Below are 25,738 nucleotides of genomic sequence, written 5' to 3' on the forward strand. Positions count from 1 at the left end.
GACTAGAGATGACAAGTGAGTTGGAGTGAAGGAAAGACAGACAGGATGTCACAGTGGGACTGGGGAGAGCGGAAAAGAGCCTGAGGAGCAGGCGATGACACCACTGGCGTTGTACTGGGGTGCGGAGATGCTGTCGGGGCTTGCTTCCCTGAGAGCTAGGGAGAAACTGTGGGGCCCGCAGAGCAAAGGAGCCTCCAGGAGCACACTCCAGGAGCAGTGTGAGGCGGGAGAAAGTGGAGATGGCCAAAGGAGGTTAAAAAGTATCATCAAAGTCCATAGGGCGGTATCTGGGAGAAGGTCAACACCCCAATACCGTGGTTCTCAACTCTGTCAGACCCAAGTCCCCTTTTCATGACGAATATTTTGTAACATCTCTTTTACCATTCTGAAACAAAATTCAGTGATTATAATGCATATATATATAACTGATATGTTGCCCCAGCTGACATATAAAGGAGAAAAACTATAATTAAAATATATATATTCCAATATGTACTTGCTTGTGCATGACTGTATTAGAAGTCATAATGAAATATAATCGGAACTTTGTGCCCAGAATGCAGTAGTTACAAAAAAAGCCCCGTAAAGGTGTATTGAATTGGCTACTGAAAAAAAGTAAAACTCCACTATAGATTTATAAGTGGGGTCCCAAAAAGTCAATCGCGTTGGGGTTGCCTTATTGTAAAGTTAAATCCCTGGGGTTGGCTTGCTCAGCCGTGGGGCTGGGAGGTGCAGCTCCAATTCATTGGAGTCTCAGCTGTGATGTGGCGCCACCTTGTGGCAGTTGTCCGCTCTGCTTACATAGGCGTGTGAAAGAATCTGGGTCTCCAGGCTGCCCTGGCCCCTTGGCTTAGAACCTAGACTGGACTGAGCAAGCTACCAAAGGTCTCAGTGATGACGGCTGACAGGAATGGGCACGAGGGGGACTGACTCCTTCCTGTGAGAAGAGACCAAGAAGCCATTGCTTTGCTGCACTTTGAGAATCACCATCTGCCCAAAGCGTATGCCAAGTTGTTCTGGACTTTTCTCATCTCTGAAATGTGAGTATAGTTCGTAATAATAACTCTCACACACAATTATGAAAATCACCTTAGATTGTAGACGTGAAGACACTTAAAAATGCAAAGTATTTACAAATGGCATGTCCTGAGCCGAGTGTGTGACAGTCACATACCACTAATTACCACCTTCTTCTTGCATCGAGATATGGTCCTTAAATGGTAGTGAGGGAGGGATGAATGTGACAGGAATTCCTTTCCTTCTTTGTGCACAGCAACGTGCTTAACTGGAGACTTTAGGGGGCTAAAAACCAACTCAGGAAAAACAGACTATCTATGAATGTTTCTTTGTGTGTCACGGACAGGTGGTGTGTTTCTGGTTACTATTTCAACTATTAACATTCAAAAACATCGTTTTATTTTGGGATAATTAAAATTTTTAGTTATATTTTAATTAAAAAAATCCATATCCCCAAAATAATCCATATCCTCAATACAATAATTAATTGATTTATCCTAAATCAGGCAGGAATCGGAGACAGAGAGAAAACCAGAATGGCTACCTCTCAGAATATCTCTAAATTGTTCTATGTCTGGTTGTTTCAAGTTATAGCTCCTGTAAGTGGTCTTAGCCTTACTACATCTAACTTTCATTTTAAACGCTCATTTTATGAAGCTTTACTACTCTTGGTGGTTGTTTCCCTCTTTTGAAACCAGTCTTGGATTTCTTAAGATTGACCCGTGGGCTTTTATTTATTTATTTTTAAAGCATGGTTAGGCTTTATTGTCACAACGGGTATAGGACCACTGCGATGAAATTTTGCAGCAGGGGAAAGAGATTGGGCTCAATTCTGAATGCAGCCTGGGCAAGTGGGGATTCATAGCCAATGAGCAGGATAGGGCCGGTGGATGGAAAATTACTAAGAGGAAACATCAAGGGTAAGGGGGATTCTGGCTAACCCAACCTAACAGGAATCTTGCTGGAGCTGAGACCCCTTGTGTATTGTTTTGTTTTCTAAAACAATAGCCTGTGGTTCTGATAGGTCATTAGTGAATCCCTTGGTATCCCCAGGATCCAGGTCAAGACCCTCATTTCTACGTATTCAGTGTCCGCAGGTTCTCTGTTTCCTCTACATGCTGTCTCATCAACACAACTAGAGTCTTCAATGACCAGCTGTTTATTATTTTTCTTAAGATTTATAAGGACATTCGTAAAGCTTTCATCTCACCCCCACCACACATTTTAAGTGGGTCTGCTTTGCTATTATTCCTTGACATTTCCTCTGAACTCCATTTCAGAAACGGGAAGATGCATTCCTACGTTGTTTGGGGGCTTGTTCTTGCAAATGTCATGTTCTGGTGGGCTCTAATTGACGCTGGGTAACCATGTTTTGTTTCTTTTTTTTTTTAAATGGTGTCTTTATTGCCCATTAAAAGGTTTACCAATCCCTTATGTGGTGTTATTTTCTTCTAAGAAATAGTCTCTGGGAAATCGATTTCAGTGACAAATCCATTCAGCAAAGGTTGTAGTTTCTTCCTTTGTTTGGGGGGGAGGAACACTGTGGGGCAACCAGCACCGTCTCTGGCAGAAATGGATTTATTTAACAACCTTTAACTGGGTGTCTAGTGGGACCCAAGTACTGGAAGCTACAGAAACAAACAAGACGCCGATGGCTGCCACATCTGCCTCCACAGCCTCCACTTTCCTGGGAACAGCACTTCAATTAGACTGCATGGTTGTAAACACAGGAAGTGAGGAAGTGACAGGCAAACATAAGCCGAGGGGAATTTATTGGAAGACTGTTGGGGCGGGGGCTTGGGCTTCTCCACAGCAACTGAAAGTGAAGGGAACCAGGCTTGGGGGATGGGCAGGAACCAAAACAGAAGCAATAAGCTGGATGGAAGCCCAGCAAGTGTCACACAGCCAGAGCTGCCTGGTCAGGATGCTGCCCCCACTGCCACACTTTCGTGGGATGAGTGACATCCCTGTTCAAGATCTAAAATTCAGGAGGGAGCATCCAGTTAGCTAGTGGACCTGAGGGGAAGGGGAGGGATGGTTAGCGGAACTAGGAAAGAGAGGGTTGACTAGAACAGGCCACCATGAGAGGAGCAGTTAACGGACACACCGCAGCCAGGCTTAAGCGATGACAAGGGAGAGAATAATTGTCTTCACCCCATTTTCCTCTCACCCTCCGATCTCCTGTGTGGACATCCCAGTGGCCAAAGCCACCTGGAAACCATCAGTCTCTTCGAAGTTCAGCTTCTAGATGTCACTCACCAGCACCAACAATTGATTGCAACATGCCAAAAGGAAGTTTGTTTTATTTTTATTAGAGGCAGGAAGAAACCCACAAACACTGGGTATTCTCTCAGCTCAGATGTTTTTTTCGGACCTAACCTAGCCCCGGGCACAGGCCAGGGCCGCCATGTTCCTTCTCGCTCCCTCACTCTGTTTCCTATAGTGTGAACCATAGGAAAGCAGGTCCGCCAGCCTTGATATGTAGACTGGGCAACTCAAACGTCATTAATGGCCATTCTGTGTCTCCAAAACAGGGATTGATAGCTCTCCCATCCCCTCCCAAAGGCAGGCAACTTGCTCATGTGTCTTGTTCTCTCTAACACACCCATCATTGAGCTCAGATTGGCACCTACCAGGAGCGTGATAAATGCTTACTGAATGATGTAGTATTTTCCAGGTAAATATTCCCCACTTGTCCAGAGGTTGGCCAAAATCCCTGCCCTGTCCCTGATATCACAGACACTGTGTCTTCCAGTTTGCTTTCATTAGGTCCTGGGTAAAAAGAATTAAACCCATCGGGACTTCCGGTGCTGGGTGGTCACCGTCTTCCTTACCAGAAGCCATGTCTTCATTAGCAACCAAAGTGTGCACAGCCCAGGGTGAGTCTTCATAGCTTTACACTAGCATAGGGAGTGGGGCGGTAAACACTCAATTTCTTGCTTGAGGTAAGTGAGGCAACACAAAGGCTTCTCCCAGTTGGTCACCAACATTCTCAGGACTTTTTTCACTTGGGCTTGGAGCAGCCTTGCCTCTGTTTTCCCCTCTCCGTTTGAAAGAGGAAGTTGGATTTCTCCCCAGGGCCTTTCCTCTAGACTGGCTTTCTTAGCTTTGCTTGGCTGCCTTGAGATTTTCACTGAGCAGATGGGACGTTTTGCCCAATGATTTTTCCCAAGGAGTGAGCTCCTGCTCTTAAGCAGCCCTTCCCCAGTGTGGAGCACCTCCCCACCCCCCAACACAACCCACAACAATTAGGAGCTCACTCGGAGGTTTATGTGTCAAAGTACAGAAGCACCTTGCTACAAACACCATCTTACCTCTGCCATGGTCACCTGGCCCACAGTGGGAAAACAGCTTTATAGGAGGTTGTAACCCATGCACAGACGTTTGGCTAGGTGTCAGGGTCCCAACAAGTTCTCTCCTAGGGAACTGGCTGCGGGAGCCTGCAGGAAGCACTCATCTGGATTCTCTTGTTCCCAGAGGCTGTGGCTCAAGGTGGCCCTCATGGGTATAGTCAAGTTGACTGGAGATGCCACTGGGGAGGGTGTCTTGTTGTAGCTGTTGGAATCGTAGATTTCAATGGCAGTGTCGGTGTTTCTGTTGGAACCCAGGAATTTCGGGGTCATTGAAAGCAATGAAAGAAAAGGAAAGCACTGTTAAAAATCTCATTTAAAAACTTCTTTTGAATTATGTCTTTTCCAGCATGAGTGCCTTGAACACAAATGTGAATGTGGAAACGACTGGCAGTGACAATACATACACATGGTATGATGTAGCTAAGAATGACTTGAGTGGAGAAAGCCAGGCAGGAGAGAAGCTGGAGTGAAGTCCTGCTCTACTGAAGTGGAACAGACACTCCCCCAAACGGCTTTCATGGGTTGAAAACCTAAAGTGTTGTGACTCAAAGACAAAAATCTAAACCCACCAGGATCTGCCCAATCCCCACCATAACCTGCCCGGAGTCAGCATAAATAAGTGCAAAGAAAACATTAAGACGTTCTCCAAAACAATAACATCTTCTTAAAAATCACAACCACTTGGTATCTAGAAAAACCCACTGACCCTACCCACGGTTCCAGCTGCCTGCAGTGCACGGAGGACCCACCTGTCTGCTGTGAGCTGGGACTTTCCTGAGAAATCGAAGAGACTGCCACTGGTCTGCTCAGCTGCTAACAGCATGCGGTTTTCGCTGGGCTGGGAGGACGATGGGAGGCTATTTGCAGGCTGCACGGAGAAATTAACAGTCAGATGACCAGATTGGCTCCCTGATAGTTCTTGACCTCTTCAGGCCAGAACTTGAAGGAACTCACATGAGTCTTCCCGCTTAGCTCTGGGAACCTGTTCCTTAACCATGAAGCCCCAGAATCTCAGACCAAAAATGGGGCTCCCGGCAGGATCACTTCCTCTCTCTGATGGGCTGCTGGGGCTACTCCACCCAGAGCGCCACATCTGGACTTTCCAAACCAGAGCAGTAGCATTATAAAAGCTGACTTCCGAAGTCAGTGATGGCATACCTAAAGTACAAAACTTAAATGAGAGAAGGAAAGTGTTTAGAGTCTGAAATCTCAAGAGTTTAGGAAATCTAATTTATCAAGCTTTTCCTTCCTGTGCTTCTACCCTAAGCAGGTGCTGGGAAGGCCTTCTGTGTGTCAGAATAAAGATTTTAAAAAAAACCTTAAATAAACTGAAAGGGAAAAGCAAATTCTTGGGGGAAATACTTTCAAAAACTTGTGATGAAAGGGTTAAAATTCAGGCCGTCCAGGTGGCTCAGGTGGTTGGAGCTCAGTGCTCCTAATGCTGAAGGCTGCCAGTTGGATTCCCACATGGGCCAGTGGGCTCTCAACCACAAGGTTGCTGGTTCAATTCCTCAACTCCCACAAGGGATGGTGGGCTGTGCTCCCTGCAACTAACAACGGCAACTGGACCGGGAGCTGAGCTGCGCCTTTCAACTAAGATCGAAAGGACAACAACTTGACTTGGAAAATGTCCTGGAAGTACACACTGTTCCCCAATAAAGTCCTGTTCCCCTTCCCCCAAGAAAATCTTTAAAAAAAAAAAAGGGTTAAAATTCTTGATGCATAAAAAGCTTTATTTTATAAATCAATTTAGAAAAACACAAGGCTGCTGACAGAAAAATGGCCAAAGAACACAATAGACAGTGCAAAAAGAAAAAAAAAAAGTAACAATGTTTAAATTCATTGGAAATCAGAGATACCACTTTTTAACCTATCATTATTAGAAAATTTATTAAAATTCATACTTTTCAATTATGATAAGGATACAGTGACACAGACATGCTTATATTATTAGAGAGAGTATAATTTGATGTGAACTTTCTGGAAATAACCTTGCAATATGTATCAAGAGCTTTAAAAATGTACGTACCCTTTGAATTCCACTTCTAAAAATCTACTCTGAGAAAACAATCAAAACTGTAGGCAATGCATATAAATGATGGTCTTAGCATCATTTACAATAATGAGAATTTAGAAACAACTCTAAATGTGTTATATTCGAGGAATGGTGAAGTAAATTTTCATTCATTCATACAACTGAATGGCATGAAATTATCAAAACCATGTGTGCAAAGACCTTCTAAAAGAAGTGGAAAAATGCTTACGATATAATGTAAATGAAAAGAAAGCAACATTCAGAAATTCACACACACACATTTTAAGAAAGGAAAAAAACGATTAAAATTGTAATAATATATACCAATAACAAAAGATGAATACAAGTCATGTTTGAGTTCTGCAATTACAAGAGGTACTAAAAATGGTTACCATCAGCATCCAGACACTTATGATTAATATATATAGATAGATAGGTAGATAAAATGTCTTCAAAAATGTAAATTAAAAATTAAAAGAGTAGAAGAAAAAATTTTAATTAAAAAAATTAATTTAAAATGAAAGAGAAGCTTGGAGCACCTGTGCTTCTTACATGTGCGTGAGACACTGGGCTGGCCAAGACCTGCATCCATCCTTTTTGTGGGTTCCCCCAAATAGACAAGCTCATTGGCAATAGGAACGCCATGTTGCCATTCTTCATGTCCTCTGCATTATCTAACTTTAAAAGGATGTGCTAGTAAGAAAAAGCTGAGTGGCACTGAAATTGTATTCCTCCATCCTAGGGTAGAAGCCAAAGTGATTGCTTGGAGCTGAAGAGAAATGGGAGTGATTTTTCTGATTTTGTTCTGAGCATTATTCTTTTATAAAACTGAGGGGAAAAAAAGTGCAAAGGAATTTTTTAATGAGTTGAATAGTTTATCGTTCTTTTTTAGGAAAACTAAATTAATTTGCTTTTTATGTTTGTAGAGCTCGATTTGGTGTATGCATCACTGACCTTTGAAAATGAAGTCTGCTCGTCCCCCCATGACACAGTCGCCATCAATCCTAAGGAAGGGCTGTGCCTCTGATACCCCCGCCCCCACTCTCTACAGATCTTGGTAGGACGGCCCCACTTACTGTCGTTTCGGTGGAGTTGCTGGATATCTTGGGAACCAGGCAGTGACTGAACTGGATTCTTGGGTCTTTGGTGGTGATGGACAGACCTTTCTGCAGAATTTTCACCAAGCGGATCCAGAATTGAAACACAGCCTCTGGGTGTTTTTCGTGGAGCTTCAGGTAGTAGGTCTTTTCAGTCACTGTTCTAACTCTCAGGATGCGCTGGAGCCGGTCATAGATTTTCAGCTCCACATACTTCAGGGGAAGAATCCTGGACACAATCAGGAAATTTGCAGAATGGAGGAGCTCAAGATTTGAATCAACCTCGCTGATGCCTACCTAGAGCTTGGCTCAACTTCACCTGGTTCCCACCTCTGCTCAGGGGATGCCCAAAGGAGAGAGCGTGTGGTCAGAGAGTGGGAATGATTACTAAGACCGACTCTTCTCTGATGTTCAGGGTTTTAGTTGTTAAAGAATCTGCCCAAGTGAATAACAATGGATGACTTTTGGTGTATAATACCTCATGTTATTCTCCTTTGATGGAGGAAAGATAAATATTATGAATTCCATTTTACAGATTTTGAAACTGAGGCTCAGAGACGCTAAGTGATTTGCCCAAGTTTGGCTCTCCTTAAGTAGGAACTGGAACTAAGTTTTTCTGACTCCCTTTCCAGGTCCCCTTCTGCCCTCTGTATCCTGATTAACTGTGTTGAAAGAGGCTGAAGGAGTAAGGAGAAGGATGAGTGTCTCCTATACATCCACTATTTTTTTTTTTCAATCTCAACACCTCATAATCCCATTTGACTTTTGTACCCATCACCTTCTTTTTTTTTTTTTTTGAAACCCCCTAAGTCTAAATTGACAAAATGAAAAAAGAATCCAAGATCCTCAAAAACTAGGCTGAGGCAGGGACTGGTGCTGCACCCACAACATCAAGCACAGTGCTTGTGACATGTGGATACTAAATAAATATTTGTCCCATGAATGAATGAATGCGGTCCTGCATAGTTTACACACCAAGGAACACTGTCCTTTCTTTTCATCTGAAGTCCGCCTGCAAAACCATGCAGTCAGTCACCCCACCCCTTCCGGTACCTCCCTGAGGCCTTTCTTTACCTCCTGAGAGTGATGACCGGTGCACAGCCAGGTCTTCTCCAGGTGGAAAATGGACCCTGGGGCCAGGTGACATTGGCCATGAGGAGGACGTTGGGGAGTGGCAAGGACGGCACCGAGGAGGTCACCCCAAGGATCACAATGGTTGACGCTTCACGGACATCCATCCAGTTCCCAAGCTTAGTGACCTAGAAGTCAGACCCAGGTATATGGGTCAAAGACGCAGACAACAAGGGTGGAAGGACACAGGGGCTAGAAAGGGGCACTTCAAGTTGGTGATGAACCGGGAGCACCGGTGCTTCTGACACGTGTGTGGGACACTGGCCAGGACCTGCGTCCATCCTCTTTGTGGGTCCCCCCAAATAGACAAGCTCGTTGGCAATAGGAAAACCATGTTGCCCTTCTTCATGTCCTCTGCATTATCGAACTTGAAAAGGATGCACTAGTATTAGGTTGGTGCAAAAGTAATTGCGGTTTCAAAGGTTAAAAATAATTGCAAAAACCGCAATAACTTTTGCAGCAACCTAATAAGAAAAAGCTGAGTGGCACTGCAACTGTATTCCTCCATCCTAGGGTAGAAGAAGCCAGCACAGGTTACTAATGGTCTGGAAGGGAGATTGTGCGAAGAAAGTTCCAGAAGGGGAGGAGAGTGAGGAAAGAGTTGTGGAATGGGGAAGACCCAGGCAGCCCAACTTGAGGGATGTTTGCTTCCTCCAAGATGAGGGAGAACCTGGCTTGTTGCTGGGTCTTGAATGTAACAAGGACCTGTTCTCTTGCAGCGCCTGGGGGTCGTGGCAGGACAGGGAGACTGGATGCCTGGCACAGTTGGGAGCAGTATCCCAGCTAAGACACCCCCACTCATGCTCCAGGTTAGGCAGAGAAGCATCTGTGAGGAACCACAGAGACCAGGGTAAGGAATATCCGAGAGGCGACCCCTAGGTCCCCAAGACCAGAGGGCTTTCTCCAAATGTTCCGGACTTTGTAAGACCATCAGGACCGTTTCGCAGCCTGTGAGGGAACTGGGGGCAAGGGGAAAGCTCCAGGAAGGATGGAAATTTAAGTTCCCACACACCTGACCGGACGGTGCTCCAAGAAAAGTGAATTTTGATTTTCTAAAAGTAGACATTTCTCAGAGCCCTTGCTGTGGAATGAAACTCCTATCCATGACACAGCAGAGCGCTGCACACACTGAGAGTAAGTGCTAAATAAATGCTTGTGGGTGGTGCTGATGGCAGTGATGGTGAGGGGAGGGGAGAGCAGAGGAGAGAGGGAGCAGCGGAACTACGGGGGCCGAATCGTTTCGAGTGAACTGGAACTCTGCTGTGGGTCAACTGCAGCAGGCAGGCTTCCCCACCCCTGGCACAGCCGGAGTTTCCTTACTGTCCATCCAGAGAATTGAAACAGTTTCAACATTAGGCTGAAGAGAACACACTAGGAGAATAAACCTGTTGCCAAAACATCACACCCAAATAGAAATGTCCAGAATTTGGGATCCCGAGTCTGAATTTTCCACGTTACTGCTCCTTCTCCACCGAGTGTGTCAGGAATGAGCACACCCCTGCAGGTTGCCAGCGGATCACCCCACCATGCAGCTCCCTGGGGACCATGGAGCACCCAGAGCTGTGAACAAACTCTCTGAAATCTGGGGGCTTCAGCAGAGAGTAGCTCACTGCTCTGTGAAGAGATCTCCCCATTAAGCCCAGTACCCACCTCAAATGTTCCCCCTCTTTCTCCTGTAACTCCTAACGATTTTGGACTCCATCGAATGGATTCTTGACTGCAGTCCCGTCCTGTGCCTTCCAGCCTCCTGCCTTCACCCGGGTACTTGAAGTCCCTCTGCCTGGAATGCCCTCTCCTGCTCTTACACTTAACAACCTCTCAGCAATACCTCAAAGAATGGCTTGAGACCCCACCTTCTGGAAAGACTTCTTCAACTGCCAAAGTCCAGAAAGTGCTGTGAGCTCCCTAGCCCCGCCCTCTCTACTCACGCTTTAGGCATCAGCTGGTCCAAACCATTCCTAGGCAGTTACTATTTTATAGCACGTTCTCAAAACCTACAGGTTCCTAAGCTTCTTGGCCAGGGACACTCTCTGATCCCTCTTTGCTTTTCCTTCCCCCCCTCGCCCCCCCACACACAGCTTGCTGACGAACTGGTTATGCCATACCTGCAAAGGAGCACAGGTGCACAGATTCCAGGCAGACCACTAGGGGGAGGAGGGCGGCAACCTTGGGAAGATATCCTATGTAGTGAAGTGACGGACCCACACTCCCAGCGGCTCCATGCTTCCCAGGCCACAAATTCTCACTCCCATCGGTCATATCACCACCCTTTTGGGGATCGTAGAATCTAGGTAAGGACAATTTATCCAGGGGCCTTGCTCTCCAAAACACCTGTTTCTAAACGGTCTGAGAGAGAGGAGGTTGGATTTCAGAGCCGGCATTCTTACAGTCACTTTCACCTCCTCTAACCAGCCAGTTTGGACTAGGGGCTCCCGGAGGGTATCTATGGACCCTTCCTGAATAATGAGGTCTGCTGTCTCCTTTTGCAGGGTATATATACGTCTTTTCCTTAAAGCATATATGACCTGCAGGGAACCCCATCATGATATAAGTACAAACACGTGAACCTGAGACCCAGACCCTCTTGTTTTTCTAACTGGAGTGGCTTTCTCCTCCCCAGGGCTTTAAAAGGCCACAGCATTTTTGGACCAACCCCTGGGAACAGATTTTCGAAAGGGACAGAGAGCTGGCTCTGAGCTGCACAAGGGTACCTGGAGAAAGTTGCTTTCAAACACCACCGAGTCAGAGAACAAGTTGAATTCTGGAGAGTGGATCAGTTTACAAAGAAGGCCATCTTCCACCCCAAGTTCCACTCCAGGGCCTGGTTCCCTGACCTCAGGTGGGAGGCCCCTAATTTTACTCATTGGTTCTTGGGAAGAATGGGCTGGGAACCATCCCTGGGGCTCCACGCAGACCCAGCCCCACTCCAAGGTGTTGGTGTGACCACTGCCCCCCACCCCCGCTCCACAGCTCCACCTCCCCTCATGACTTACAGGCTGTCCTCTAGTCCAGGAGGGCCTGCCGGCTCACAATGGCAGGAATGACATCAAGGCATGTGATGGCAACAACAGGAAAGGAAAAAAGAAGAGGAAAGAAAGGAGGAGGGAGGAACAGGGTTTTTCTCTCCCTTTGCCACTCGCCACAAACTCGCAGGAATGGAGCATATTCCATTTTCCACTCAATCCCCCCCCAGACATGTGGAAAATGACGCCTTCCAAGATTATGCCAAGACGGCAGTGAGCTGGCCAGAGCAGCAAGGAAGGCCCTCAGGAAATCCACAGCCTTCGCTCCTCCGCCCACAGTGAGGCTTCCCACAGACTTTCTCTGTAAGTGTGACTTGTACCCACATACGAATTACCTCAGGGGTGAAACAGCTCATTATTGACACATTGTGCTGCATTTTGAAGAGTCCTTGAAAGAGAAAAAAAGTCATGATGTTGCAAAAAGGGCTGCCTCCTGGGAATCAACCACCAATTAGTTCAATGATTTCGTTAAAGTCACTGAGTTTCCTTGTTTCCTCTGTAGTAAAATGAAAAGATGGCACCAGAGTTAAGGCCTCAAGCTAATAATCCATAGGGACTTAAAACTTGCACTTGCAGTTTTCTAAATATGCTGTGCGTAGGCTCATCTCCATGCCCTTGCTCACTGTTCACTCTGCTGGGAAGCTCCTAACTTGACCACCTATTCGTTTTTAAAAATTCAGATCCTCTAAGAAACTTTTCCTTAACAGCCACCTCCTGCCTGCAAATAACTTCACGTACCCACTGTCCTGTACATATATTTCTGTCATAGAACCATGAAACATTATTTATCTGTTCACATGCTTCTCCCCCTACTATCTTATGTATGTTATCTGAGGGAGGTAATTATGAGATCTTAGTCAATGCCTGGTACCAAGTAGGCGCTGTAAGCAATGTATCAGTCAGGAGAGGCCAAGTTATGCTGCAGTAACAAAAGACCCCAAACCAAAGGGCTTAACACAGCAGAGGTTTCTTTCTCTGCATGTTCATCAGGGGTCACTTGAGGGCTCTGCTCCACGGCAGGCCCACTCCAGGACCTACACCAATGGAACAGTTCCATTTGGAGCATTGCTGCTCACGGGGGTGGAGGGAGAAAGAGAGTTTTAGAGGTTTTTCAATCAGTGCTTACGCACATATGCTCCAACCAAGAATTGATACGAGTCACTTCTACTCACAACTCACTGGCCAGAACTAATTTGTGGCCCCATCCAACCACAAAAGTGTCAGGAAGTGCAATTCTATCACGTGCCTGGAAGGCAAGGGCAGAAATATTTGGAGAACATTACTGATGGCCACTAATGACATTCTAGTCAATAATCATTCATCTCACTCTCTCTCCTTCAGGTGGAATACAGTCACATGTCTCCCCCAAAGAAGGCAACTCAAGAATTCCCTTTAGACACAATATCAAGTTCAAATTCAAGAATCTGAGTGATGCACAATAGTTTCTATACCAGTTTCAGATATGGCTTGAGATGGAGATCTGTAAACTAAAAAAACAAGCCATGTGCCCCCACACGTCTAACCTATAATGGTGAAACAGAGACAGAATAAATGCAATAAGGGGCAAGACTGGGAGACACAGCAGACTAATGATTGTGTTGTTCCACTGAGCAGGTGTGATGAAAGCAAACGCAATTCCCTTGATTAGGCCCCCGTTCTGCTTCCCAGGAGGCCATCCTTAGGCAATTGTTTTAAGCAACTGAGATTTTAGAGTTGTTGCTGCAATATAACCTAACCTAATATGCCCTTGACTGATACTGAGATTGGCCTCTAGGGGGCAGTGTTGCATACTATACAAAACAACAAAACCCTAGTATATGAGACATTAACTTATTTGGAAGGCAGCAAAGAGCTCTTCTTGGAAGCTGGATGGTAAGCCATGTTATCTAGTAGCAGAGTATTTGGTAAAACTGTTGCCTGCAGTAACTTAGAAGACATACTTTAATCTAATTTATCTAGTACGTTGGGAGAGAGTCAAAACAGAATTTTAGCAGCATGAATTGAATACTGTTGCCATTGACAAAGCATTGCAAGATGAGATAAGAGAGAAACTGGCCAGCTCACAAGCAGGCATAAGGGATCTAGAAAAACTACAGAAACAGTGAACTTGCAGGGTTCATAGGAGCAGCTGCTTCTCATTCTTAACCGGTAATAGATAAAATTGAGAAATGTTTGGAATGACAAACACCAATTCAAATTCAGCTGTGTAGGTAGGGTGACTGTCCTGGTTTGCCCAGAACTGTCCCAGTTTTAGCACCCCAAGTTCTGCATCCCAGGAAATCCCCCATCAGGCAAACAGAGACACTTGGTCATCTTACTCATAGGAAAGATCAAAACTATGGTATGGCTATCACATCTGTTGAAACCTCCCAGCAGGTTAAATTGTCTTGGAACAAAGACCTCCTTAAGGTTGTAGCCCCCAGTAAACCATTTCGATTAAACTGCTTGGGAAAGGGACTTAAGGTTCAGCTCTCTAGTTGAAAGTTCAACACACTCTCAAATTAGTCGGAGAGGCATCTGAATGAGAAAATGTATCAAATTTAAGAAATACATCTAGAAAAGGACAGCTATAGGTACATGAAACTGCCTGAAATCAAAGATAAAAAACTATATTTCTGAGTACTATGCTACCAAAAGATGAGTCACATAAACCCAGCTGACCACAAAGGACCAGGGACCAGAAGGTTGGAAGTTGGAAATACTTGATAAATAGCACTAACGACTACCACCGGACAATAAATGTTGCCCAAATCACTGGCTTCTAGGGTAGTGGCGCTTAAAAACACTCAGGAGGCAAGACTGGTTTAGCAGGGGATACCATGCTACATTCTTACCCTTTGACAAAAGTAAACTCACCATATATAAAATGATGTACAACACCAAGATGAGAGTGTGAATAGACAGACAGACCTCATTTTATTGTACTTTGCAGATATCAAGTTTTCATCATCGAGGCAAGACCCTCTACCAGCAAAAAGAGTACGATCTTGCTGAAAGCTCAGACTGTTAGTATTTTTTAGCAATAAAGTATTTTTTCATTAAGGTATATATATTTTTAGACATACTGTTATTGAACATTTAGTAGATTACAGTATAGTGCACACAGAACTTTTATGTATACTGGGAAACCAAAAAATTCGACTCGCTTCATTGTGATTTTCACTTTATTGCAATGGTCTGGAACCCAACCCGCTCTGAGGCGTGCCTTATTATCACAGGCAGAGGAGGGAATAAGCTTCAACATGGCGCATTGGATGGAGGCTTGGTGGATGCCAGAAAAAAGAAAAACCCTCCATTTCTGTGGAAAGGCCAAGCTGCTAAGATCTGGGAACAAACAGAAACAATCATTTATGAGATATGGACATTTTACCAGCTGATCTGGAGAACAATCTGAACTGAGTAGTCATTCTGGTAGATAAAAGTACAGAAGAAAAAAGCCAAGGCCTACTGGACTGATAGCCCTCTTTCCCCGAGACTGAAGGTGAAAGGGCTGGAAGAAATAATCATTTTTCTTTTTCTTTAGAGGCGGGCCGTCAAGAGGGGACTGTAACGGTCTTGATCAAGGCTCAGACAACTGGTGGATGCAGGGCAGACCCAACTGCCCCTGACTCCAAATTCAGAGAGTCATTTAATTTGTTTTGTAAACAAAGTGTTTTCAGCATTTTCTGCTCCACAGTTTTAAGATGTCAAACTTCAGATCTATGAATGAAGACCCTTCCCAAACCACTAATTTCAAGGGCAGAAGTCAACATGACACATGGTGGAAATATATATACAACTTTATTTCATTAGAAAAATTCACTGAAGCCACATGGTGGCGATAATGCCCATCTCCTGAGCAGGCTTTGTCACCCTACTGCCCCCTTCAGATCCATCTAGACACATACACACTCAGTTGGAGGCAGGACTTAAGACTTAAAAATGGAAAACAATGAGAACTAAACACTGAACACTCCATCTTCCCCCTCCCGACAGCCAACCAACACACCTCTTCAACTGTTACCCACACACAGAGATCACATGAATGAGAAGCTCAACACCAAAGAAACTGACCATAAGACACCCAAGTCCAAACGGATTCTTGGCAGATGTTTAGGAAGGAGGGTTGAAAACATCATCATCTCCCAACAGCTGAAGTTGCAGCATGAGTCCTCATCTAAGAGAGGTCGGAGCCACATTGTCAAGGACAGCAAAACATACAGCAGACTCTGGGGAAAAGCGTGAGATCACTTCATCCCAAAACTATAGGCAACCCACTCACACCTGTGTATTAAAACAGGCTCTTGTTTCCAGAGCAAGAAGCACCCAGATGGAGGAGGGGCCCTTTCAAGGCCCTTTCAAGAGCCTCGGCTGTGATAACACTGAGGCTGAGTTTGCTTGCCCGGGAACTGGGACACCTGGCTGGAAGGGTTAGGCCAGTGCTCCAAGGTTACAGCCGGTGGAGGGAGGTCTTCTCACACCCTTCTGGATGGATGTTCTGGAAGGCCCTTGGGGGCACGGTGCTGGCTAGCTGATCTCTGGTGGTCCAGGAGCCTCCAGGCGATGGGGTCTCCAGTAAGCCCCCCAGGGACTCCATCAGTCTAGTGAAGATGGAAAGCAGGGCCAGCGCCACCCCTAACAGATAGAGGTTCAACATGTGCTTCATGGCTGAAAGGATCCCACTCCTTTGTACAGCAGTGGAGCTGCCTTCTGCTTCTGGAAGGTTTGTGGCTCCTGAGGAAAGAGAAACAAGGTTGGTCTACACACTTTTGGGATAAGCATGCATCTGGCCCTGAGCGTTCTGTCCTCCCATGGAGAGGCCCAGCCAGCCATGGACAGGGACCCGTGGATGTTCTTCCACATCAGAAGCTCAAGTATATTTACACTGTAAACCCCACAGCTGCAGAGCCAGTCTTGTTTCTAGGACTAATTCAAGAGCATGCCTTAAACTTTCTAATTCTTTTTAAAGTGAAAACTTACTTCTCCTACTAGGTACAAAGCACTCCCTGCGCCGCAATCCAGGGACCTGAAACATTCCTGAAGTGAAGACCAAGTCTTTTTGGGGGGCTGGGCGGGTAGTGGGAATATAAGAACATGCCCGTGAGTAAGCAACTTGCTTCGAAGTCTCCCTTACATCTCAGGTTCAAGTTAATCATAAACTTTATGAATGTCAAAATAATTCTAAGGGTCAAATTTATCAAGTTCATTTACATAACAAATATACCCTGATTACCGACAATGTCTGAAGCACCCTGGAGGGTAATCGGGCCACACAGGTCCCTGTGGACAAGAACCCTGTCCTCTTGGGGCTTAGAGTCCAGGGGACACAGGCAAGAAAACAGGCAGTTATTAGGCACACAAGTCAAGTGCAATGATAGGAAGGAGACACTAAGAATGATTTGGGAGAGCAAGGCATGGAGCGTAACCCAGAACTGGCGAGGATGGAGTGGGCCATGAGGATCCTGATCAGGACCACTCCTGGAGAAGGAAAGGCTGGGGCGGCTGCGTGGGGGCCCGAGAGGGGGCGGAACGAGGAGGGAAGCTCCAGGAGGCGCAGCCACAGCCGGGGAAGGAAAGGCCGACCCAGCACGAAACTCAGGAAATGGAGCCAGGAGTGGGGAAGCCCAGAGGGCCGCTCACCTCCAGGAGTAGCCGGGAGTGGCCGCTCGCTGTCACAGCGGGTCGTGCAGGAGTAGGCAAGAAAGTCGGCCAAGGAGAGCGCGAAATCGCACACCAGACTGCACTCGGAAGGCAAAAGCTCGGTCCGCAGAAGAGCACGGAGCAAGGCCGTGCGCGCCGCCCACTTATAGCCGTGGCGCAGCTGAACATGCGCACGCGCACTCGGGCCGTACGCACGCGCTCTGCAGCACGTTCGCGGCCCCGCCCCCAGGCGAGGGCGGTCTGGGGTCTCGGGCGGGCTCCAGTGCTGGTGATCGGGGCTGTTTCAAAAAAGACACACCATGCGTCTCTGAGTCAGTGAGGTCAGCAGTGGGACAAGGCGTGTGTTACCTTTGACTACATTTGCCTGATGCAGGAAACTTTGGAAGGAATCGGAAAGTTCATTCCCCCCCATACCAAATGGGTAAAAAACATACCTGAGGTGCCCCAACCCAAGGGCCCTCATATTGGATGGGATGAAATCCGGGCAGCGGAGGATGGCTTCTTCACCGGAGAGTTCAACAAAGCACAGATTGGCCAAGGGCATCAGACCCCACCCCACCCTCTATCCCCAGTTTTCTCCATTCCAGGCACTGAAGAGCTGACTTCGCAGAAGTTTCACTTTCCAGAGATAACAAGATAGCACACACCACCCCCACCCTTCGTCCAAGACCTGAGGTTTAATTTAATTAAGCACATTCTGAATTCTATGAGCTTGTCAACGTTGTTTAAGGAAATGTGAAATACTCATCTGGCCCTGGTGTCTGTGCTTAACTGCACGTGGACGTCACTTTACACTTATTGGCCCAGGTTTCGTCATATAAAAGTGGCCACTAGGAGATTTTTAAGGATGCCTTCAGATTGAACCACAGAGCTACCGGTGGCAGGCTCCCAGTCCAGCCATATGCCCAGATTTGGACGCTGGGAAACCTTACTAAGGAATCATCTCCCTCCCAACCCAAATAAATGCAGATGTTCTGTTGTGAGAGCACCCGATGGAGCATCTCAGAAAGTAGAGTCCTGCGGAGACACTGGGAGTGGGGAGCCCCTGGGAAGGAACATCCACGCTGTGGAAGGGAAGGCTGTGGTGGCTTCAGTGCCTGCCTCCTGGGGAGCAGGAGGGGAGAGAGCCAAAGTTGGGAGTCAGGTGACTCTAGGCGGGTCCACTGAGCTCTAGGACTGCAGGTTCCATGCCAAGGCTAACGTGCCCGCGCGGGATGGGTAAGAACTGGGAATATCCCTCTGCGGCTCTGCGGAAAAGGGACTGAACAAGCGGGAAGGGAGGGGCCCAATCCCACTACGACCTTTCACCTACTTTCCTGGCTTTGTCATCTGTCGGGGAGGATTAGATGGGGAAGCAGGAAAGGAGAAAGCTGGGGATGGAGACGTGTTGGCAGGCAGGCAAGCACTTTGAAATTAATTTTTCTACTCAGCCTGCAGGAATTTTTGGTCCTTCATTACACTACAGTTTTGTCTGTTTTTGTGCTTGACTCTGATTCTTTTCTCACACGATCAGGCCAGGCTCAAGTTCTGAAATCACTGTCAGACGTCCCAAATGTACTTTGGTTTCCTCAACTGTTACATGGGATAATAAAAGTCCTTACCTGGAAATTAAATGAGTTAATCCACATAAAGCCTGAGAATTGCCCCGACACAGAGAAAACATGTCTTAAGTGTTATCTGTGCCATCAACTACAAAACTCCCAACGAGGGACTCTGCTCATTGCCCCCTATGTTCAGTGAGTGAGAGCAGGGGTTCCACAATAACCCTTTGGGCTCTGCTTATTGTAAGCTCTAAATTTTTATTTTCACACAGCTCAAAGGAAGAGATGGGCCCCTCTCCAACATATTCACTGCCGTTGTCTAAAGGTCAAGCCACATGGAAACGACCAGGGTTTGGGTGAATATAGGTCTGTGCTTTCCCATCTATCAACTACAAACATTACTGACCGTCATCTCAGGGTAGGTACTGGGCCCACTTATACCAGGATTCTTGTCCTGTCTCCACCTGGGCCAAGTTAATGCATCCTTTTCAGCCTAAATTTCCTAATCTGTAAAATGAGGAAAATAATATATAAAACAGAGTTGAGAGGATTAGAAATAACGCGTGCAAAGTATGTGTTACATAAATGCTCAATAAGTAGTACCTATTGTTTTGCTAAAAAGCATAAAGGCAGGTTCTTGCCCCAAGGAAGCTTGTCACCTGGTTGGGTAAACAAGACCTAAAAAAGATAACTAGCAACCCAAGGTATAGTAGGGTAGTGGTTGGAAACTCATCAGACTGAAGTTTGAACCCTGCTCTGCCATTTGCTAGCTATTATCCTTGAGCTCTGCTTGCCTTGGTTTCTTCATTTATAAAATGGGAGTAATAATAGTTCTTGCCTACTAAGATTATTATGAAGATTAAATTAAATAATGGGTGTAAAGCACTTAGTATAGGTAAAGGGCAAAATAAATAGTTATTAATCTAATTAGCTCCTAAAGTAGACTATGATAAATGTACTACAGTGCTTGGGAGCCCAGAAATGGAGAAAGACAAGAGAACTGGTATACTCCATATAGAAATATAAAGTAAGAACATACAAAGAGTGCTTTGCTTGGGGACCTGGAATTTTACTATTCACCACGAGTGAAGGGAAAAGTGGAAAGGAAATAAGCTTTTGCTAGAGCAGCATCCACTTCATTGAGAGTGGAATAGATGTTGCAGGCAGCCCATCAGCACTGTGCCCCCAGAGCACCCAGTTTCCATAAGCACCTAGATTAAAGAAAAAGCAGATGAGCAAGTCTGGGCCAAACACTTGGTCAAGGAGATTAAGTTTATACATTTGACAGTGAGAAAGTACATTAAGAATAACTGAGGCCAATGATTTTTCACACTGTGCTCTCTAGAAACTCTTCCGTATTTTGATGAGAGCACGGGTTGGAGGCAGGCACGAAGAGAAGGCTCCAGCTGAGCTTTGCAGTTTTACCTATGTAACATATTGAGCTTCTTTATAAGAATTAAACCAAGGATGTCAGAGCCAAAACATTTTATTTAAAACCACCAATTTATATACAGAGGGTGCCAAAAAAATATATACACATTTTAGGAAAGGAAAAAACTGTATTAAAATTGTAATACTCAATATACACTGGTAACAAAAGACGAACACAAGTCACGGTGGACTTCTTTTACAAGAGATGCTCAAAGAACAATTACAAGAGATGCTCAAAGTGGTTACCATCAGTGTCCAGACACTTCTGATTACGGTGGACAACTGCTTGAGCAACGTTGACCAAAGTGTCCATTTGTATCGCTGCGCATGCTGTTTCAATTTCTTGCTGAAGTTCCGCCAGTGTAGCCGGTTTTCTACGGTACACCACATCCTTTAAGGTCCCCCATAGGTAGAAGTCAAGGGGTGTTAAGTCAGGAGAACGTGGGGGAAACTCAACCACACCTCTTCGTCCTATCCATTGTCCTGCCAAATTCTCATCGAGGTAAGCTCTCACATCTCGGTGGAAGTGCGGTGGGGCGCCGTCTTGTTGGAAGTAAAATCGATCATTCCCAAAAAGTGTACGAATTGCAGGTAAAATGGATGTGCGTAGCATGTCTAGGTACATTTGACCAGTAACGGTACCTTCAAAAAAAAATGGCCCAATTAGTCCCCTTAATGACAGTCCACACCACACGTTGAGGCCCGGTACATTGACTTCTTCTTCCACATGAATGTGTGGATTTTCTGGAGCCCAAAACACACAATTATGTCGGTTCACTGTTCCATTCAATTTAAACTGTGCTTCACCAGACCAAACCATTTTGCCCATGAACTCCTCATCCTCTCGTACCATGTTTTGGAACCACTCACAATACTGCACCCTTCGATCAGGGTCGTCTTCGTTCAGTGCATGTAATAATCTTGGGATGAAAACTTTCCCTTTTGCTGTTTTAAGAATGCGTCGTATGCTTGTTCTGCTAACTCCTGTCTCACGTGCACATTGTTTGGTAGACTTCTGTGGCGAGCGTGTAAACTGTTCCAACACCATCGCAGAAGAAGCAGGACTTGTTGCTGTGCGAGGTCTCCCGGATCTTCCCAGGTGTACATCACATACCGTACCGTGCATCTCAAACTTATCACGGATGCGTGCAATTGTGAGGCGTGTTGGAGGCTCTGTTGCATACTCACGCCTCCACTGTCGTTGTACTTCCGCAACCTTCTCGAATTTCAAATACCACTTCAGAATGGTCTTGCGTTCCTCGAATGACAACCGTGCTTCCGCCATTTTCTTTGACTGTCCTGCCTGTCGCATAGTGACACTAACATTCATTTGATTAATGTCATCTTTTGAGAGATGTCATACTACACATTGCTTCATGTCTGAAAGGATCCCACTCTTACACAGCAGTGGAGCTGCCTTCTGCTTCTTGAAGGTCTGTTGGCTGAGGAAAGAGAAGCAAGGTTAGTCTACATGCTTTTGAGATATGCATGCATCTGGCCCAGAGTGTTCTGTCTTCCCATGGAGCTAAGGGAGAGGCCCAGCCAGCCAGGGACACAGGGACCCGTGGATGTTCTTCCACAGCAGAAGCTCAAGTATATTTACACTGTAAACTCCTGGGTGCAGAGCCAGTCTTGCTTGTTGGACTAATTCAAGAGCATGCCTTAAAACCTTTACTTCTTTTAATGTAAAAACTTATTTCTCCCACTAGATATAAAGCAGTCCCTGGGTCACAGTCCAGGGACCAGTAACATTCCTAACGTGAAGACCAAGACTTTTTGGGGGGCTGGGGGGTTGTGAGAATAGAAGAACACGACCTTCTGTAAGCAACTTGCTTGCAAGTTTCACTCACATCTCAGGTTGGAGTTAATCATAACTTTATGAATGTCAAAATAATTCTTAGGGTCAAAATCATCAAGTTCACTTACATAACAAATATATCCTGCGTATTAACAATGTGTCAGGCACCCAGAAGGGTAATCATGCCTCAGGGGGCACTGTAGACAAGAACCCTGCCACTTGGGGCTTAGAGTCTAGGGGTGACAGGCAAGAAAACAGGCTGTTACTACACACACAAGCCAAGCGCAGTGATACGAAGGAGATACTAAGAATGATTTGGACGCCTAACCCAGAACTGGCGAGGATGGAGTGGGCCACGTGGATCCTGATCAGGGCCACTCCTGGAGAAAGCAAGGCTGGGGCGGCTAAGTGGGGACCCGGGAGGGGGCGGTGCGAGGAGGGAAGCTCCAGGAGGCGCAGCCACAGCGGGGGAAGGAAAGGCCGACCCAGCACGGAGCCCGGGAAATGCGGCCGGGAGCTGGGGAAGCCCAGAGGGCCGCTCACCTCCAGGAGTAGCCGGGAGTGGCCGCTCGCTGTGACAGCGGGTCGTGCAGGAGTCGGGACGAAAGTCGGCCAAGGAGAGGGCGAAATCCCAACCCAGACAGCACTCAGGAGACAAAAGCTCAGGCCGCAGACAGGCGCACAGAAAGGATGCCTGCACCGCCCACTTTTGGCCGTGGCTCAGCCGAGCACGCGCACGCGCTTTCGGGCCCGCACGCACGCGCTCTGCAGCACGTTCGCGGCCCCGCCCCCAGGCGAGGGCTGTCTAGGGTCTCGGTTGGTCCCTAGTGCTAGTGGTCAGAGCTGTTTCAAAAAACACCGGCGGCTCTGAGTCAGTAGAGTCAGCAGTGGGACAAGGCGTGTGTTACCTTTGACTACATTTGCCTGATGCAGGAAATTTTGGAAGGAATCAGCAAGTTCATTCCCCCCCATACCAAATCCGTAAAAAACATACCTGGGGTGCCCCAATCCAGGAGCCCTCATCTTGAATGGGATGAAATCCGGGCAGCGGAGGATGGGTTCTTCACCAGAGATTTCAACAAAGCACAGATTGGCCAAGGGCATCAGACCCCCATCCCATCCTGTATCCCCAGTTTTCTCCATTCCAGGCACTGATGAGGTGACTTTCCAGAAGTTTCACTTTCTAGAGATAACAAGATTCCATAAGCTACCCCACTCTTCATTCCAAGTCTTGAGGATGGGAGTGAGTGGTGTCTAAAGGTCAGGCCACACGCAGACAACCAGGGTTTGGGTGAATATAGCCCTGTGCTTTCCCATCTATCACTACAAACATTACTGACCAGAATCTCGGGGTAGGTACTGGGCCTATATCAGGATTCTTGTCCTGTCTCCACCTTGCCAAATTAATTCATCCCTTTCAGCCTAAATTTACTAAGCTGTCAAGTGGGGGAAATAATATATAAAACAAAGTTGTGGGGAATAGAAATAATGCATGCAAAGTATGTATTAATAGTAGATGCTCAATAAATAGTAGCTATTGTTTTACTAAAGAGTATAAAGTCAAGTTCTTGTCCTAGGAAGCTTGTCACCTGGTTGGATAAACAAGAACTAAACAAGATAACTAGCAACTCAAGGTGTGGTAGGGTACTGACTGGAAATTCATCAGACTGCAGCCTGAATTCTGCTCTGCAATTTGCTATTATCCTTGACCTCTACTTACCTTGGTTTCTTCATTTATAAAATGGGAGTAATGATAGTTCTTGCCTACTAAGATTATTATGAAGATTAAATTAAATAATGGATATAAGGCACTTAGTACAGATTAAGGGCAAAATAAATGGTTATTAATCTAATTAGCTCCTAAAGTAGACTATAATAAATGTATTACAATGCTTAGGAGCCCAGAAATGGAGGACGGAACTGGTGGCACAGAAATATAAAATAAGAACATACCGTGCGGTGGCAGTGCTTTGCTTGGGGATCTGGAATTTTACCATTCTGGAAAATCTGGGATTTTACCATAAGTGAAGGGAAAGTGGAAAGCAAATGAGCATTCACCAAGTAAGTGACACGTGCCAAGCATTTTGCTAAATGCATCACATCCATTATTGAACTTAATTCTCATAACAACCCTGGGAGGTAGGCATTATTACCTCCTTTCTTTGTCAAACATACTTTTCCATCAAAGGAAAAAGAGACTCCCCTTCGGCTAGTCTTGTATTCATCCTTCCTATCTCAATTCAAACAAACTTCCTCTGGGCACACTTTGGTGACTCTCAGTCGCTTGCTATACACTCCAGTTTAACACGATATACATTTCCCTCCCTATTTCTTACCTTATACGTAGTTGTATTAATGTCTGCTTCTCCTCAAAAGCCTGAAAACATCAATGTGAGGAATATCTGGTGTGGTTTCTTTTTTTAAGTCATCCCAGGACCTAGCACCACATAGTAGGCTTTCAATAAATACTTGTCAATTGAAGGAGTAAATGAAAAAGTGATTATCTTACCCATCAGCTTCTATGAGTGCCCACTGTTCCTCCAAGGAAGGGTGGGTGTGACCCCAAGACAAACCCTCTTTACGTTCTACCTCCTCCGTGAGAACTGCTATCCAGGGAAAGCTCTTTATGAGCCATGCTCTGGTCCCCAAACCCCTCAAAAGAAGTGATTCTATAATTGGCCCATACAGAAGTACCATACTAAGAATAGAGCAGCTTCACAATTTGATGTTATGATCCAGGGTCCATTTAAAGAATGTCTTCCTACATAGCTGGTGAATAAAAATTGGTGCAATCTGTGTGGAAATCAATTTGGCATATCTATAAAAATAAAAGAATGCACATGCCCTTTCACCTAGAATTCCACTTCCAGGAATGATCATTGCAGACAAACTACTACATGCGGGAATGGAGTATGCAGAGGCAATCACTGCAGCACTGTTTGTAATAGCAGAAGACTGGGAAAAAACAGAACAGCTTACCAGTAGGGGACTGGTTAAGTAAATGACTGGTACTAGGACTGCACATTCATACACTGGGTTACCATAAAGCCAGCCAAAGAATCAGCCGTTTCGTACATACAAACATGCTCTCCACAATATGTAACACGCTCTCCACAATAAGAAGCAAACTGTATAGTGTGCTACAGTTTGTGTTAAAACAAATTCATAAGATAAGACATACAAAATGAGATACCACTTTCTACACACTAAGATTGCTATTTATTTTTTTAAGAAAATATCCATTGGTGTGGATATGGAGAAAATAGAACCCTTACACATTGCTGTTGGAAATATAAAATGGTGCAGCTACTGGGAAATATAGTTTGACAGTTCCTCAAAAAATGAGACATAGAGTTACCATATGACCCAGAAAGTCCACTCCTAAGTATATACCTAAGTGAATTGAAAACATATGCTCACACAAAAACTTGTACACAAATGTTCATTGCAGTTTTATTCAAAATAGCCAAAAAAGTAGAAACAGCCCAAATGTATGTCAACTGCTGATAGACAAAGAAAATGTGATACAATGAAATATTGTTTGGCTACAAAAAATGAAATACTAATACAGAGGGTGTCAGAAATAGCATACATATTTTAAGAAAGAAAAAAACTGTACTAAAATTGTAATACTCAATATATACTAATAACAAAAGATGAATACAAGTCACG

General features: G+C 45.6%; 3 protein-coding genes across 3 annotated transcripts; all 3 read right to left on the bottom strand.

The window, feature by feature from the left end:
- Positions 1-4,411: 4,411 nt before the first annotated feature.
- Positions 4,412-11,497, bottom strand: GARIN1A (golgi associated RAB2 interactor 1A). The gene is made up of 5 exons (XM_033099236.1): positions 11,345-11,497; positions 8,577-8,761; positions 7,482-7,731; positions 5,120-5,238; positions 4,412-4,611 (listed from the first exon to the last, which is right to left on the bottom strand). The coding sequence occupies exons 1-5, from the start codon at positions 11,495-11,497 to the stop codon at positions 4,413-4,415; spliced, it is 906 nt and encodes a 301-aa protein (XP_032955127.1). The 3' UTR covers position 4,412.
- A 3,920-nt stretch (positions 11,498-15,417) lies between these two features.
- Positions 15,418-17,456, bottom strand: HILPDA (hypoxia inducible lipid droplet associated). The gene is given in 3 exon segments (XM_033099211.1): positions 15,418-16,148; positions 16,151-16,369; positions 17,276-17,456. Coding segments are annotated over 2 exon segments (189 nt in total). The 5' UTR covers positions 16,302-16,369; positions 17,276-17,456; the 3' UTR covers positions 15,418-16,110.
- A 2,863-nt stretch (positions 17,457-20,319) lies between these two features.
- On the bottom strand, positions 20,320-22,772 carry LOC117018281 (uncharacterized). The gene is made up of 2 exons (XM_033099209.1): positions 22,610-22,772; positions 20,320-21,710 (listed from the first exon to the last, which is right to left on the bottom strand). The coding sequence occupies exon 2, from the start codon at positions 21,596-21,598 to the stop codon at positions 20,489-20,491; it is 1,110 nt and encodes a 369-aa protein (XP_032955100.1). The 5' UTR covers positions 21,599-21,710; positions 22,610-22,772; the 3' UTR covers positions 20,320-20,488.
- Positions 22,773-25,738: the final 2,966 nt, after the last annotated feature.

This window comes from Rhinolophus ferrumequinum, chromosome 26 (assembly GCF_004115265.2).
Source record: "Rhinolophus ferrumequinum isolate MPI-CBG mRhiFer1 chromosome 26, mRhiFer1_v1.p, whole genome shotgun sequence".
NCBI classification, from domain to species: domain Eukaryota; kingdom Metazoa; phylum Chordata; class Mammalia; order Chiroptera; family Rhinolophidae; genus Rhinolophus; species Rhinolophus ferrumequinum.

Bases quoted from the DNA above. Each gene is read 5' to 3' on its own strand.
- GARIN1A (XM_033099236.1), bottom strand. From the start codon at position 11,497: ATGAGTAAAATTAGGGGCCTCCCACCTGAGGTCAGGGAACCAGGCCCT. The intron at 8,762-11,344 runs GTACCCTTGTGC...TCTGACTTCTAG, and splicing joins TTGAAAGCAACTTTCTCCAG to GTCACTAAGCTTGGGAACTG. The intron at 4,612-5,119 runs GTGGGTCCTCCG...GGGTTCCAACAG, and splicing joins TCCCAGCTCACAGCAGACAG to AAACACCGACACTGCCATTG.
- LOC117018281 (XM_033099209.1), bottom strand. From the start codon at position 21,598: ATGAATGTTAGTGTCACTATGCGACAGGCAGGACAGTCAAAGAAAATG.